This window comes from Rhincodon typus, chromosome 2, assembly GCF_021869965.1.
Source record: "Rhincodon typus isolate 14 chromosome 2, sRhiTyp1.1, whole genome shotgun sequence".
Classification (NCBI taxonomy): domain Eukaryota; kingdom Metazoa; phylum Chordata; class Chondrichthyes; order Orectolobiformes; family Rhincodontidae; genus Rhincodon; species Rhincodon typus.
This window is the reverse complement of record NC_063333.1, coordinates 36,542,487-36,557,553: the sequence shown is the minus strand read 5'-3', so window position 1 is coordinate 36,557,553 and position 15,067 is coordinate 36,542,487. Positions and strand designations below refer to the sequence as shown.

General features: G+C 41.7%; 1 protein-coding gene across 1 annotated transcript in view; it reads left to right on the top strand.

Moving 5' to 3' along the window:
• The window catches only part of gpr158a (G protein-coupled receptor 158a), a 529,808-nt gene extending 514,994 nt beyond the window's left edge, over nucleotides 1-14,814 (top strand). Inside the window, exons 10-11 of the mRNA XM_048614342.1 lie at nucleotides 3,423-3,569; nucleotides 11,751-14,814. Coding sequence (XP_048470299.1) covers nucleotides 3,423-3,569; nucleotides 11,751-13,673 — 2,070 coding nt within the window. The 3' untranslated portion in view covers nucleotides 13,674-14,814. The remainder of the gene's footprint in view (nucleotides 1-3,422; nucleotides 3,570-11,750) is intronic.
• The last annotated feature ends 253 nt before the right edge of the window (nucleotides 14,815-15,067 follow it).

The window sequence follows — 15,067 nt, the reverse complement described above, 5'->3', positions numbered from 1 at the left end:
TGGTAAATAAAAAGATCTCTTCATTGATTTGTGACACATCCAATAAACTTCTTATTGTCAGTAAAAGATTCATTGGTATCATATTGTCAGAAACTCAAACTCCAATTACTGTTTGTTCAAACAGTTGTTTATGATGCTTGCCCAGGTGTCAGTTCTGAAGAAGGATTCAGAATGTTAACTCTCTTTTGCTCTCCACAGATGCTGCCAGATTGACTGAGTTTCTCTAACATGTTACTTCTGTTTGCTTCACATGTGCAGCGATCACAGTATTTTGATTTTATCTGAGTGTCAGATTACTTTGCTTTTCAAAACTTGCAGCCACCCTTTCAAACACTAGTTTCAAAACAGCTCTTTCTCATTTAAGTCCTCAGTTTCTAAAAGCACAAAGTAATAAAGTAATTACAGCGGGATGATTGTGAATGATTAAAGGAGCAGAATTGTTGGGACTGATGTTAACACCTGCAGGTTTACTGTGGATTGGTTTTATTATGGATATGCTTCTTGATGTCTGAAAGTTTTATGGTCCAGCAGTTTTAACTGCTGAGCTTGTTTTAGCTTGTTTTTGAACTTGGCCTCCTGCTCCCTCTTGGTGAGAACGGTGCCAAGGCAGCAGGCAGAGACAGTTCCACACCAATTGTTTGGGTCAATCCAGAGGCAGAGTTTCCAAAGAGCTGCTGGTGTCAGGAGGATCAGGCCAAGAGAGACCAAAAGCTTCCTTCTGCGTGCTGAAGAAGCATCCTTGTTCCTCTTAACATCCCAACAAATCCTCCGTGTTTCCTCTGGCAACTTTGACATAGCGCAGGCCTCCCCTGTGTCTCCATTAAAATCTAGTCGCTGCACCCAAAACCTCATCAAGCTGCGACTTTTTGATTTAAATTGGACCCTTGAGAGCGTAAGGCAGCAAAACAATTTTCACAGCCAAACCGTACAAATGTATAACAATCCCTGTTGTCCTTGAAATACAGTTGGATATTTATAGATAGAAATATATCAAAAATCATTAGTGTGAACCCAGTTGTTAAATTGCCTTGTGTTGTGGCCAGCAGTTTAGGCAATGGATTGGTCCTGAAATAGGTTGTATCTTAGCAGAAAATCAAGAGTGCGAGATCTATCAACACATAATGCATGCACCGGAAGGGCAGACAGCTAAACCCCTCCTGACCACCCCATCACATGTTAATCTTGAGAGGGACTCTGGGTGTAGCACACCACCCGGTTTCCCTTTTAACCTGTACTGATGCTGCCGCCCATAGGACTGCCAGCAGAGGGCTCATGGTAATTCCTGGCAGAACATCGGAAAGTTGGTTAGAATGCCGTGTTGTGTGAACTCAGCAGGGGGTGTTTCAGGGGAAGCTATTACATGGAGGTAGGGAGTAGATAGTTTAATTGACAGCATTCATGATCACACCATAGTTAGGGGGAGATCGTGTAAGTGGTATGTTCGACACAGAGGTTGACAGCTCACAAAAAGGCCCTTCGGCCCATTGAGTCTGCACCAGTCAAAAAATTCCTAACAACTCTAATCTCATTTTCCAGCACTTGGCCCCTAGCCTTGTATGCCTTGGCATAAGAGCCTATGGGATCTAATGAAATTTGGCTCATTGGATCCAGAATTGACTGACTGATAAGAACCAGAGGGTGTTGGTCAAGGGCATTTTTTTTATAACTGGAAGTATCTGTCCAGTGGAGTCAAACAGGGCTCTTGCTGTTTGTGGTATTATACAAATGATTTTGACTTGAATGTAGGAGGGTTCATCAGTAAATTCACAGATAATACAGAAATTAGTGGGTGATAAATAGTGAGAATCTCACTGGACTGGAAATCCGGAGGTGCAGGCTAATACGTTGGGTTCAAATCCACCCAAACAATTAACAAGTCAGGAGTTGAAAATTAATCTTGATAATGGTGACTGTAAGCATCAGTGATTGCCCACTAATGACCTTTAGTGTATGGTCTCTATCTGACTTCAGAACGTGATGTGGAGGTGCCGATGTTGGACTGGGGTGGACAAAGTCAGAAGTCGCACATCATCAGGTTATAGTCCAACAGGTTTGTTTAAAATCACAAGCTTTTGGAGCGCAGCCCCTTCATCAGGTGAAGTGTGAAAGAAGAGCACACAGACACAGAATTTATAGGCAGAGAGATCAAGAGCAGAGAGATCAAAAAATCATACAACTGGTGTGAGTAGTGTGTCATAAAATAAATCTCTGCAGGTGACCAAGACTATTGTCTATCATTTCAACTGATGAAGGGACTGCACTTTGAAAGCTTGTGATTTCAAATAAACCTGTTGGGCTATGACCTGGTGTCGTGTGATTTCTGACACTGACTCATCCAGTTAAAGGTCAGTTTTGTTTGTGTAACAAATGCTTGCCTTGCCAATAGCTCCAACATCCTGCATAGAATAAAGAAAAAAATGATGACAAGAGGACAGAGACTTTCTTCAATTCAATTTGATCACATATTCTTGTGTCTTTCCTTCTATAACCTACCTGAAATAAAAAAAAGGATGTAAAATGATGTTTTAAAAAACTGTTGAAAAATTGACAAGCCCTTCTTAAGATAGAATTAAATTCTGAAAGTTAAAACTTACATTCTAAAATTTATCTTGACCTCTCCTGACCACTCAGTTGGTCAATGCCTTGCTTCTGTCATTGTTTGTAGTGAGAGCTTCAGCTGACTTGAAAAGAGAAAGTGGTAGCTTGTAAATGGAGTGAACTCAGGCCAGAATAATATCTCATTTACTTTCAATCCCTAAATCAGTATTCTGATGTGGCGGCAGAAGGTTAAAATTCCTCCCCAGTTTGTTTCTAAGAGGCAGCTTTTGTAATGGAGAAGTTATAGTGGTTCTATTTGAAATCAGAGAGAATAGTGAGGCCTTGAAAGCTGATAGAGGAAGATAAAGCCAGTAAAATCTGGAGACTTTTGGTTGCCATTATAACAGACTGGAAATGAACTGTTGAAATACATTCTCTTGACACTTTTCCACTGCCTTTTCTGGTGATGGATGACATTACTTGAAATCATATATGCATATATTTGAAATCACAAGGCCCCAAGATGAATACAATTTTGGGTTCTCTAGTAAAGGATGTTTTTCCATACTGAATAGCATTCTACAAGGATGTCTGAGTCTACAGTTTGTAACCTAAATGTGAATATGTGTTGATGTTTTATTAATTAAAGTCTCCCTGAAGGTTGTTAAAAATATGTAATGAATAGAAGCAGGTTTTGGACTCAAGACTATATCAATTTTAGAGCATTTATAACTGGAAATAAAGTGACTTTTAACAATTTAAATATAAGACAATTAATTAGCTGAAACAAAATGCAGCATTGGAAAGACTCTATTGTCTGTTTTCAACCAAACCAATTTGACAAGAGCCCAATATAATTCTTTTATTTTTTTCTTTTCTTCTAGTTCCTTCAAGCAGGTGTCAACCCCAGAGATGACATAGCAACAGAGGCCTATGAAGATGAGCTGGACATGGGCAGATCAGGATCGTACTTGAACAGCAGCATCACCTCAGCCTGGAGTGAACACAGCCTTGATCCTGATGACATTAGGGTAAAAACAGTGAACTTTTCTTGGTGTCAAATTCTGCAACTAATTTTGTTTGTTTTAACATAACATGAATGATACATTTCTTCCTCCCAGTAAACATCAGGCTATACTCACATAAAAGCAAATTATTGTAGATTCTGGAAATGTGAAACAGAAACATTGTAAACACCTAACAGTTCTTACAACATCTGAAGAGACAGGAACAGAATAGAAACTTTAGATCAATGACTTTTGTTCAGAACTGGAAAAACTTAAAAATGTAATGGGTTTTAAGAAAACATAGATGATTCAGAGAAGGGATGCAGGTTAGAATATACAAAGGGGAATGTTGAAGTTAGAATGGAAGACAGGAGACCATGCTTATTTATTTTTGTTCGGCAGAGCCAATCAAACCAGCAATATTAATGATTGGTGGTGTCAGGAACTCTGAAGTGCTTATTGATAAATAATCTGGGCTGCTGCAAGAGAGTTAAAAGTAACATTTAAAAGTAAGGTAAAGAAAAAATAATTTATGAAATAATAAGACTAAATATTTGCCCTACTGTCATATGGACTGAGTAAGCTAAGTACTGAAAATTAGAGGAAATATGTTTCTTTGCACATTTGGAGCATTTTTGTATTCAACAGATTTCATTCAACATGTTATGTAATTATCTTGTTTTAGATAGTCATTTTTATGAAGAATTTTAATCCCATAACTATGAAACATAAATATCTAAATTCACACAAAACTTTTATTCTCATTCATTTTGACCCTGTGAAAATGGTAGGTACCATTCTCTGTCGTGGGATTTCACGTTTTGGCCATATTCTCCATTTCTACAATGAGATGCCGTCATTGTTGTGAAATGTCAGGCCTAAACATTTCATTTTAGACCACATTAAAAGTATTTCCTTCTTGAGCCAAATTGGAGAGATTTCTTGGTGTTCCTACTCCATTGTTACATTTTATGATATTTTTCACAAATGGTTTGATTTTGTTGTAATTCCCAGAAGAAGAACTTTCTGTGGATCAGGTAGCTTGTTTAAGAGTGACAATCATACTTTACCATTTTCACATCCTCCACTGTGATCTTTCCTTGCTCTTTCCTGCTGCCCCCAACTGTGATCTCACCATCTCTGTGCCTAGAGCATGACTTGGTCGTAACATGCACATTATTTTGCGAGAGAAGCAAATACAAACCCTTATAACAACTCATTTGCTCCAATCCTTGACAGCAGACTATATTCAAGAACTGTGCAGAGAGACGTAAGAGGCATGGTCTTCTTCTCCCCCACAAAAAACATTGACTCTGTCAACTGAGATAGATTATGGAGTGTCCTCAAAGTTAGATATCAGCAGAAATTTGCCACAATACTATGCCCGTAGCACAATGACATGTAAGCTGTGATCTTCATCAATGGATCCACCACAGAACCGATACATATACAAACTGGGTTCCAACAAGACTGTGTCATCACACCAATGTTCTTCTGTGTCTTCTTCCCGGCAACACTCCACCATATATCCATGAAGCTTTCTGCTGGAGTGAAGTCTCTCCACTGGACAATCAGGAATCTGTTCAACCTGCATTGCCCACCAGCTCAGAACCAAGTTCACTCCAAGCCCTGTCATTGAGCTGCTATTTGTAGATGACACTTGTGTTTGCACACACTCAAAGGCTGAGCTCCAAACTATCCTCAAAATATTCACAGAGAGATTGAGCCATAGGCTAGACAGTTTGGAAGACAAAGGTCCTCTATCAACCTGCTTCAACCTGTCCCCCATTTTTCCAAGATGAACTGTTGGACAACTCTTATACCTTGGGAACATCCTTTAAATGAGGGCAGACATCAAGGATGAAATCCAGCCTCCATGGTCGCAGTTCAAGTTTTGGCCATCTCGCGAACTGAGTGTTTGATGACAAAGACCTCAAACACAGGACCAAGCTCAAGGTCTACAGGATGTTTGAGCTACCTGTCATTTAGGCAACAAACACGGATAAAGAATAGCAGATACCTAAGATCCATCCACAAAATCCTGCAAATCCACTGGCCATATCAATATCGTCTGTCAAGCTGATATCACACGTCAAGGCACTGGTTACTGTTGATCAGCTACATTGGCAAGCAACATAGTTGCTGGACACAAGATTTGCAAAACAAGCTTGATACTCTGAGCTTCTGCAGATCAAATGGTAACCAATAGGTCAGACATCCTCAAAGTCTCCATGAAAACATGCAACATCCCCGCTGACTCATGGGAATCTCACGTCAATGACCAAGCAAACTGGAAATGAAACATCTGTGAAGGTGCCAGACACCTCAAGCAGCTCCAATGTGCCCAGGTGGAGACCAAGCACAAGTATCAGAAGGAGTGTATGAAAACCCAGGCAGCACACTCACCCAGCTTTTCAAATGCCAGGTGCTCCAGCTGTGGCAAAGTGTGTGCACTGCCATTAGAATATTTAGTCCCTCAGGATCCACTGCTCCAGAGTGGAAAAGAGTCCTTCTCAATCTCAAGGGATTGTCTAAGAAAAAGAGACTATTTTTACAACACATGAAGTTGTTTCTATTTTCCACTTTGTTGCACCACTGTATTCATCTCCCTATAATCTACTGCCTGTGTCATATTCTGGGTCTGAATCATAATCATGATGAGGAGCATTCCTTAAAAAGTCACAGGTTGGAATCTTATCGTAGTGCTACACCATCATCTAAAAGGACACTGGGGAGATGCTCCATAGTCATTGGCCATTACTATACAGCAGGTGGGATTTCTGCCCCTCTGACCTAAAGCTTGGAGTTTATCTGTGATGGTTAGGATCATCTCATTCTCCTCCTGCATTTTAATATTCACCTCATTCGGTTGGCTGAACATGTCTGTGAGAAATCCAGCTTGTCCCACCAGTAATCATCAGATAGTAACTCTTTATAAGGCAGTTCTTGCATTGTTGATAACTCTGTCATTTCTCTCCCGAGCTCATGAATACAAGAGAGAACCTTCCTCATGATCATTTTTTTCACCTCACTCTGATGCTCAGCCCCTATCTTTGCATACACAATAGTGAACAAATGCAATTTCAATGGCTGTGATTTTATGTTATTCACAATTTTCATAGCTTGCTGTAATACTGTAGCTAACACTGGTGGCATTTTTTTGACTACAAGACCTTCATAGTGGAGGATGCAATAGGTGATCTGAATGTCAGGAGTTTGTTCCTTCACCTTAGTGACAAACCCTTCAACTTTCCCTGTCATGGAGGCTGCTTCATCAGTGCAAATGCTCCAACACATAGCCCAGGTAAATCTGAGATGGTAAGAACTGCCGATGCTGGAGTCAGAGACCCTTCTTCAGAAACGTCAGCTTTCCTGCTCTTCTGTTGCTGCCTGGCCTGCTGTGTTCCTCCAGCTCCACACTGTGTTAGCCCACATGAATCTGTTTTGCCTCAAGAAGGGATCTGTTACCTAAAATATTTCTTCACCAGTCACATGATTCAGTAGTTCTTTGCAAAAGAAAACATTCTCCTGAATGGAGTTCCTATTAACATACTGAAGGTTGGCCAACGGCTGGCATTGTCTGCTCATATGGGTGGACTTGTCAATCTGCAAATCAAACTTCCCACTAGTAGCAAACACCTCTTGCTGCAGCATATCCTTGATATCTGCTGACATGTCATCAATGCGATGTTTTATCAGAGAGTGGAATTTTGTCAATCTTGTTTGCACCATCAGCTCCTAACATTATACTGACAATATTTTTACATGACGGTATGATTAAGATTTTGACAATGGTATTCAGCTACTTTGATTTTGCTACAAGCTCAGGTACCAGGTAACCTGCCTCTTGAACTTTATTCAGTACCCACACACAGACCATCAGATGTTGGGTCTGCTTGATATTTTGTTCTCTCAAGCTCTTTCAGTTTTCAGTTTTTCAGTTGCATGCCTCTTTACATTCACATGCACAATTTCTCCTCAGAGCGAATGTTTGGTCTAGCTCATGTGCAGGTGCAGAATCTCTGAGCAAATGTACTATCAGAAGCCACTACACAAATCAGAGGTGCTCCTGAGAGTCTCATGGCACAGCCACACTTTGCTGAATTGCTGCAGTTGAAAACTTCTGCTCGTTATTTTCTGTTTCTGTAACTACTGTCTTTACGTTCGATCAACTTTTGGTCTATTTGTGCTGACCTCTTCATCTGCTCTGGCCCTGCATGCAGCCTGGAACTTTCTCCTGAACTGATCTCAGAACAAATTATTGGGTAAGAGAAGGTTCCAGGCAGCATGCAGGGCCAGAGTAGGATGAAGAGGTCAGCACAAAAAGACCAAAAGTTGATAGCAAGTAAAGACAGTAGTTACGCAAACAGAAGATAAGGAGACTCCAGAATAAAACCAGTTCTTGATAGACCAAAAGTTTTGTTTTTGTAATTTCATTTCAATGGTGGTAAGTCACTGAACATATTCACAAGAGATTCCCAAAGTACTTAAATCAAAAGAACATCAAAGCTTATTACATACAAAAGGAGGAAACAGTAATAGCTTTACATTACACAAGAATTAGTTGAGATGGTCTTGTTACAAATATCAGAAATAAAAATTTAATACTTTTACCTTCAACAACAACTTACAGATACCCAAACTAAGTGATGGGTCACCCTGTTTCCAAATTTTTTCCTCACTTGGCACGGCTAAACCATGATTTTTTTTAACCCCAAACTTCTGTATTCACACAATGTCAGCTCCTTTAGTTAGTGTGTCTTCATGAGACCCATAAACAAACTGCTAACACAGCTCACTTATTTCTTAGATAACAAGGTGTAGAGCTGGATGAACACAACAGGCCAAGCAGCATCAGAGGAGCAGGAAAGCTGACTTTTCGGGTCGAGACGCTTCTTCAGAAATGCGGGAGGGGAAGGGGATTCTGAAATAAATAGGGAGAGAGGGAGGAGGCAGCTAGAAGATGGATAAAGGAAAAGATAGGTGGAGAGGAGACAGACAGGTCAAAGAGGCGGGGATGGAGCCAGTAAAGGTGAGTGTAGGTGGGGAATTAGGGAGGGGATATATCAGTCCAGGGAGGACGGACAGATCAAGGAGGCAGGATGAGGTCAGTGGGTAGGAGATGGGGGTGGGGCTTGAGGTGGGAGGAATGGTTAGGGAGGCGGGGAGAGGTGGGCTGATTTTGGGATGCGGTCAGGGGAGGGGAGATCTTGAAGATTGTGAAGTCCACATTGATACCCTTGGGCTGCAGGGTTCCCAAGCGAAATATGAGATGCTGTTCCTGCAGCTTTCGGGTGGCATCATTGTGGCAATGCAGGAGGCCCAGGATGGACATGTCATCTAAGGAGTGGGAGGGGGAGTTGAAATGGTTCGCGACTGGGAGGTGTAATTGTTTGTTGCGACCCGAGCGTAGGTTTTCTGCAAAGCGTTCCCCAAGCCTCCGCTTGGTTTCCCCAATGTAGAGGAGGCCACAACGGGAACCGCGGATACAGTATACCACATTAGCAGATGTGCAGGTGAACATCTGCTTGATGTGGAAAGTCTTCTTGGGGCCTGGGATGGGGATGAGGGGGGAGGTGTAGGGGCAGGTGTAGCACTTCCTGCGGTTGCAGGGAAAAGTGCCGGGTGTGGTGGGGCTGGAGGGGAGTGTGGAGCGGACAAGGGAGTCACGGAGAGAGTGGTCCCTCCGGAAAGCAGATAAGGGTGGGGAGGGAAAAATGTCTTTGGTAGTGGGGTCAGATTGCAGATGGCGAAAGTGTCGGAGGATGATGCATTGGATTCGGAGGTTGGTGGGGTGGTACGTGAGGACGAGCGGAATTCTGTTTTGGTTGTTATTGCGGGTAGGGGGTGTGAGGGATGAGTTGCGGGAAATGCGAGAGACACGGCTGAGGGCATTTTCAACCACTGTAGAGGGGAAGTTGCGGTCCTTGAAAAACGAGGACATCTGGGATGTCCGGGAGTGGAATGCCTCATCTCGGGAGCAGATGCGGCGGAGGCGAACGAATTAGGAATAGGGGATGGCCTTTTTGCAGGAAGGTGAGTGAGAGGAGGTGTATTCTAGGTAGCTGTGGGAGTCAGTAGGCTTGAAATGGATATCGGTTTCCAGGTGGATGCCAGAGATGGGGAAAGAGAGGTCCAGGAAGGAGAGAGAGGTATCAGAGATGGTCCAGGTGAACTTAAAGGTGTTAGCGAAGTTGATGAACTGTTCGAGCTCCTCGTGGGAGCACGAGGCAGCACCGATACAGTCATCAATGTAACGGAGGAAGAGGTGGGGTTTAGGGCCAGTGTAGGTACGGAAGAGGGATTGTTCCACGTAACCTACAAAGAGGCAGGCGTAGCTTGGGCCCATGCGGGTACCCATGGCCACCCCCTTTGTCTGTAGGAAGCGGGACGAATTGAAGGAGAAGTTGTTAAGGGTGAGGACAAGTTCAGCTAAGCGGATGAGGGTGTCAGTGGAGGGGGACGGGTTGGGCCTGCAGGACAGGAAGAAGCGGAGGGCCTTTAGTCCATCTGCGTGGGGAATGCAAGTGTACAGAGACTGGACATCCATGGTAAAGATGAGGTGTTGGGGACCAGGGAATTGGAAGTTTTGGAGGAGTTGGAGGGCGTGGGTGGTGTCACGGACATAGGTAGGGAGTTCTTGGACCAAGGGGGAGAAAATGGAGTCGAGATAGGTGGAGATAAGTTTGGTGGGGCAGGAGCAGGCGGAGACAATGGGTCGATCAGGGCAGTCAGGTTTGTAGATTTTGGGAAGGAGGTAGAAGTGGGTGGTGCCGGTTTGGGGAACGATGAGGTTAGAGGCTGTGGGTGGGAGTTCACCTGAAGTGATGAGGTTGTGGATGGTTTGGGAGATGATGGTTTGGTGGTCGGGGGTGGGATCATGATCAAGGGGGCGGTAGGAGGAGGTGTCGGAGAGTTGGCGTCTGGCCTCGGTGATGTAGAGGTCAGTGCGCCATACTACAACTGCGCCTCCCTTGTCCGCGGGTTTTATGGTGAGGTTGGGATTGGAGCCGAGGGCTGCACGTTCTGCGGGGAAGAGGTTGGAGTGGGTGAGAGGGGTGGAGAGGTTGGGGCGATTGATGTTTCAGTGGCAGTTGGAGATGAAGAGGTCGAGGGAGAGTAGGAGGCCTTGGGGTGGAGTCCAGGAGGAGGGGGTGTGTTGGAGGCGGGAGAAGAGGTCAGTAGAGGGCGGGTTAGCAATTTGGAGGAACATCCTCAAGTGTTTGTTCCTGGACTGAGCCATAAACAGGTTTAGGCAGTGAGACATGGAGGGGTTACTATTCCTGACTGCCTGCCTCTCTTTCTCAGTCACAACCACACTAGTGTGCACTGAGAGAGGGAGCATGTGGTGTCTACTAGTACCTTTTAGGTTTTCCATGATTGGTGAGCACCACAGGAGCTGAAGTTTATAATTGGCCCTGTGACTAAATTTTAATGTAAGTTTTTTCTCAGGACTTTCCTTTGTTGCTGTGTACATTTAAGGGGTTGTCACTTGTTCATTTCGATCACTGTTTTGATTGGGTTTCATTTAGGTTAACTGATATATTACACTGCATTGGTAAGTTTGAAGCCAGCATGTGTTAGACTGCATTCAGTGAATAAAACCCATTATCAAGAAAAGCATTACTGTCTAGTCTCATGCTTCTTTAACTGGCTAGGGATCAATATAACACTGAGTAGCAATGTCTTCTCTTAAAAGTAAAATTATCTATTGCTCATCATTTCCATTTCTAAATTTCTACTTAGAACAAATTACTGTAAGAATAATTAATGTAAAAGAACAATTTTCTTTTTGCTCATCTACATTTATATTGAACTGATACAAATCTAACAAAATGGCACATTTTTCACATTATTTATCTAATGAATTCCAATTTTACTGAAAAGATACTTAAATCATGATTAACAACTACAATACTGAAATATGATTCATTTTCACAAGAAGTGCTATGAAGCTTTGTGGAAAGGCTAAAGAAAGGAAACAACAGTCTAAGTCAACATACCAATAATTTATAACTATAATTAATATAGTACCAAAATGGGATGCATTTTGTTTTAAATTTTCAATAATCATGGATTTCTTTACTGAGTTAACACTTTTAAAAGTATTTGTATAATCTGTGCAGATCATACACTTACTGCATGATATAAAGGATTGCTGTTGAAATTGATCTCAGTCATAAACACACCATTGTTTATTTGTAGGATGAACTGAAGAAACTATATGCACAGCTGGAGATTTACAAAAGGAAAAAGATGACTGCTAATAACCCACATCTGCAAAAAAAGAGAAGTTCAAAGAAAGGTTTAGGACGTTCAATTATGAGGCGCATCACTGAAATTCCAGAGACAGTAAGTAGGCAGTGCAGCAAAGAGGACAAGGAACATTCAGAGCTTTCGATAACCAGGAACAGCATCAGTATTGCTAGGAAGAATCCGTTTGATCCCACTAGCTCAAGTGTGAAAGGAAAAGAAGACTTTATGAAAAATAAAGCTTTACTGCTGCAAAAATCTCTCAGTAGCTATGATCATGTGACAGATCAAGGTGAAGAATCCAACATCTCTGTGGCAAATAAAGTTGAATTATCCAACACAGAAGCTGGACTTTTAGATTCACTCACGGGGAAGAAGTTAGCCAAAAAATCACTTGAGAAGACAGACAACATTTCTACAGAATCTGTCCCTTTGGTTTGCAAGTCTGCTAGTGCACATAACTTAAGTGCAGACAAAAAACCCTTGCATCCGAGAACATCAATGTTGCAGAAATCCCTCAGTGTCATTGCTAGTGCAAAGGAAAAGACTTTGGCAATGACTGGAAAAACACAAAGCATGGATGAACACACCAAGCACTATAAACTACAGCAAAGAAGCAAAGAGGCTACCAAAAGTTATCCCTCGGCAGATAACCATGAAATGGAACCATCCCAACCAAAAAACTCTTTGAGCCACTCTTCTATTTCCGAAGAGGCAAGAAGAGGTCCTAAAGCTGGAATAATGAAGCAACACATTAATAGCCAGTCCACAGTTAGCCCTGATACAACAAGCTCTCAACTGAGTGATCCATTTGACAGAGCTGAAGTCTGTCCATGGGAGCTACAAGACCAGCCACTTCCTCCTTCAGAATCAAGAATCCAAAAACATGTATCTATTGCACCAGTGGAATCACAAAATATTCACAGTTCACATTCAACTGTGAAGGCTCAGAACACAAACAAACAGAAGCCTGGGGAGAATGTTGCCAAACAAAAGCAAGCAACACAAGCCAATCTTGAGAAATCAGAAGTGTGCCCCTGGGATTTTGAAGAGCCACAACCAAGCCTGCCAGAGAGTAGCACAACTATAATACAGCAGCCCGAAACTATTTCCACTTCGAAAGATGTGGATTCAAATAAAGTAACCAAGGTTTGTGAGAGTAACCCTTGGGACTTCAAGGAAATGCCAAGAAAAGCATCAGAAACAGGCCAGAGTACAAAAGGGGATGGGAAGAAGGGAGAGATGGGAAATGAAAAGGACAAAGGGACCATGCCAGAGCATATAATGTCAAGCAGTAGCCTACAGCAAGTTTCCGTTAATAGAGCGAATGTCTGTCCTTGGGAATTTGAATCATCAGAGTCACCAGAATCGGAGAAGAGCCCAGCTTCAGCTGCCTCAGCCTCTTTATTGAACAGTATTCCCCAGAAAAAAATAATGATGAAAGGGTTTGGAATGTCTATGAAAACGTTGGTATCCACAGGGAAAGGGAAAGAGGCAGAGAAAGCAAAAGAAAGAAAAGATAACAAGGTAAAAGTGAAGGGAAAGCACAAGGAAAAGGACATGAAAGAAGAAAACCCAGTGGACAAATCCAATATGGCTGAAAGCTGCCCTAGGGAAGTCAAAGTAACTCCTGGTTCTGCAATTGGAAAGAGCAAAAACATAAACAACAATGGAGCAGGAAAAGACAGAGAAAAACGTGCCGAAATATGTCCATGGGACGTTGAGGAGAGTAGTCCTATTCTACAAATAGCAGAAAGAAACACAGCAGCAACTAAGGACAATAAAAGTTCGCAGGGCACAGACATAAACACAGCAAAAATGGCTTCAATCTGCCCTTGGGATTTTGATGATCAATCATCAGGAAAAAATGTGTGACAATAAATTTAATAAACCTGAGTTGACAATAGTCAAAGTTTTCATATCATGAAACTAAGAATTCATATAAACAATACATACTTTATTATAAGAACAAATAGAAACAGTGAAAGCAGGATTCAACTTAAAATTCCAATTTGTATGACAGCCTTTATTTCATCATTTTTCTTTCATCTGCATACAATTCTAATGAGAACATATTCTGTCAGATTTACTTGCATTCTGGAATGCTATAGTATTTAGAAACACTTATGTGACAGAACTACTCTATTTTATGCAATGGTCATGTACTGTTACACCAACCGGAAGCACCTATTCTTAATAATGGAACCATTTTATTTCTGTTTATTAACCAACAACACAACAACAGTGAGCTTCAACTTGGCCTGCAAGCCATAACATTTTTGAAATACTACTGTACTCAGTGTGATTTATATTGTGGATCATTTGTTTCAACTGGTGTTTACAGATTCTTATGTACTCCCTGAAAATTATAGTTTGGTATCAATAGCTGTTGAAAGTTTTTTGATATATCAAATGGTAGGTTTCTGTGTATTTTTTTTTCCAAAGATTATTCCTAGTGCACATCTAGCCACTGTAATAGTGGAATTGGTGGTCCTACCTAGCCTCGTGAAATATAACCAACTTCAGCTTCATTTATATTAGCTGATTCTATCCAGTTGCCTAATCCTTGAAAACAAAGATTTGCTGTATTACATGACAATCCTCAGTTTGCACTTTTTAAATCAACTTATTTGCGCACATTTATTTAGAGATATTACAGTTCTGAACAATAACTCATTATGTGTTGAATCATAGATTTCAAATATCCTTATCTTTGTGGTGCTTGGCACCTGCAAAAGATCAAATCTGTAAGCTCATATATTTGCTTCTGTGTTCTGCATGCAAAATTACTGGTAGGACTGACAACTTGCTAAACCTCTGACCTTTAGCATTTGGACTGTACTGAATTGTATTGTGAGTGAGGCTGTATCCTGTACACTGTATTCTGTGCTTGTTCTATCTACTGACAAGCTCTGGCATCCACCAGGGAATATTTGATAGATCTCTTTTATGGTTTGTGGCAGCATGTAAATAAGGTAACCTTATCTGCAATAAAATTACATTTATATTATACGAATTCAACATGTGCTTGTTCATGATTTCTGTAAAGAAAAGCATCTTTAACCCACCTTCCTATATAACCCCCTTCCCATTCATGTTTTACCATATCCCACCCTTGCAGAAAATGTTGCCCCTCAATTCACAATTGTCACACCCATTTAGCTCCGATCTGCAGCTCGCAGTCCCGAAGAATAACTTGTTCTGTCTCGTTTGTGAAGCAGCAGTCCCCTTGACCCCACCAACCTCCTGTTTTCCATGATTTCTGTGGA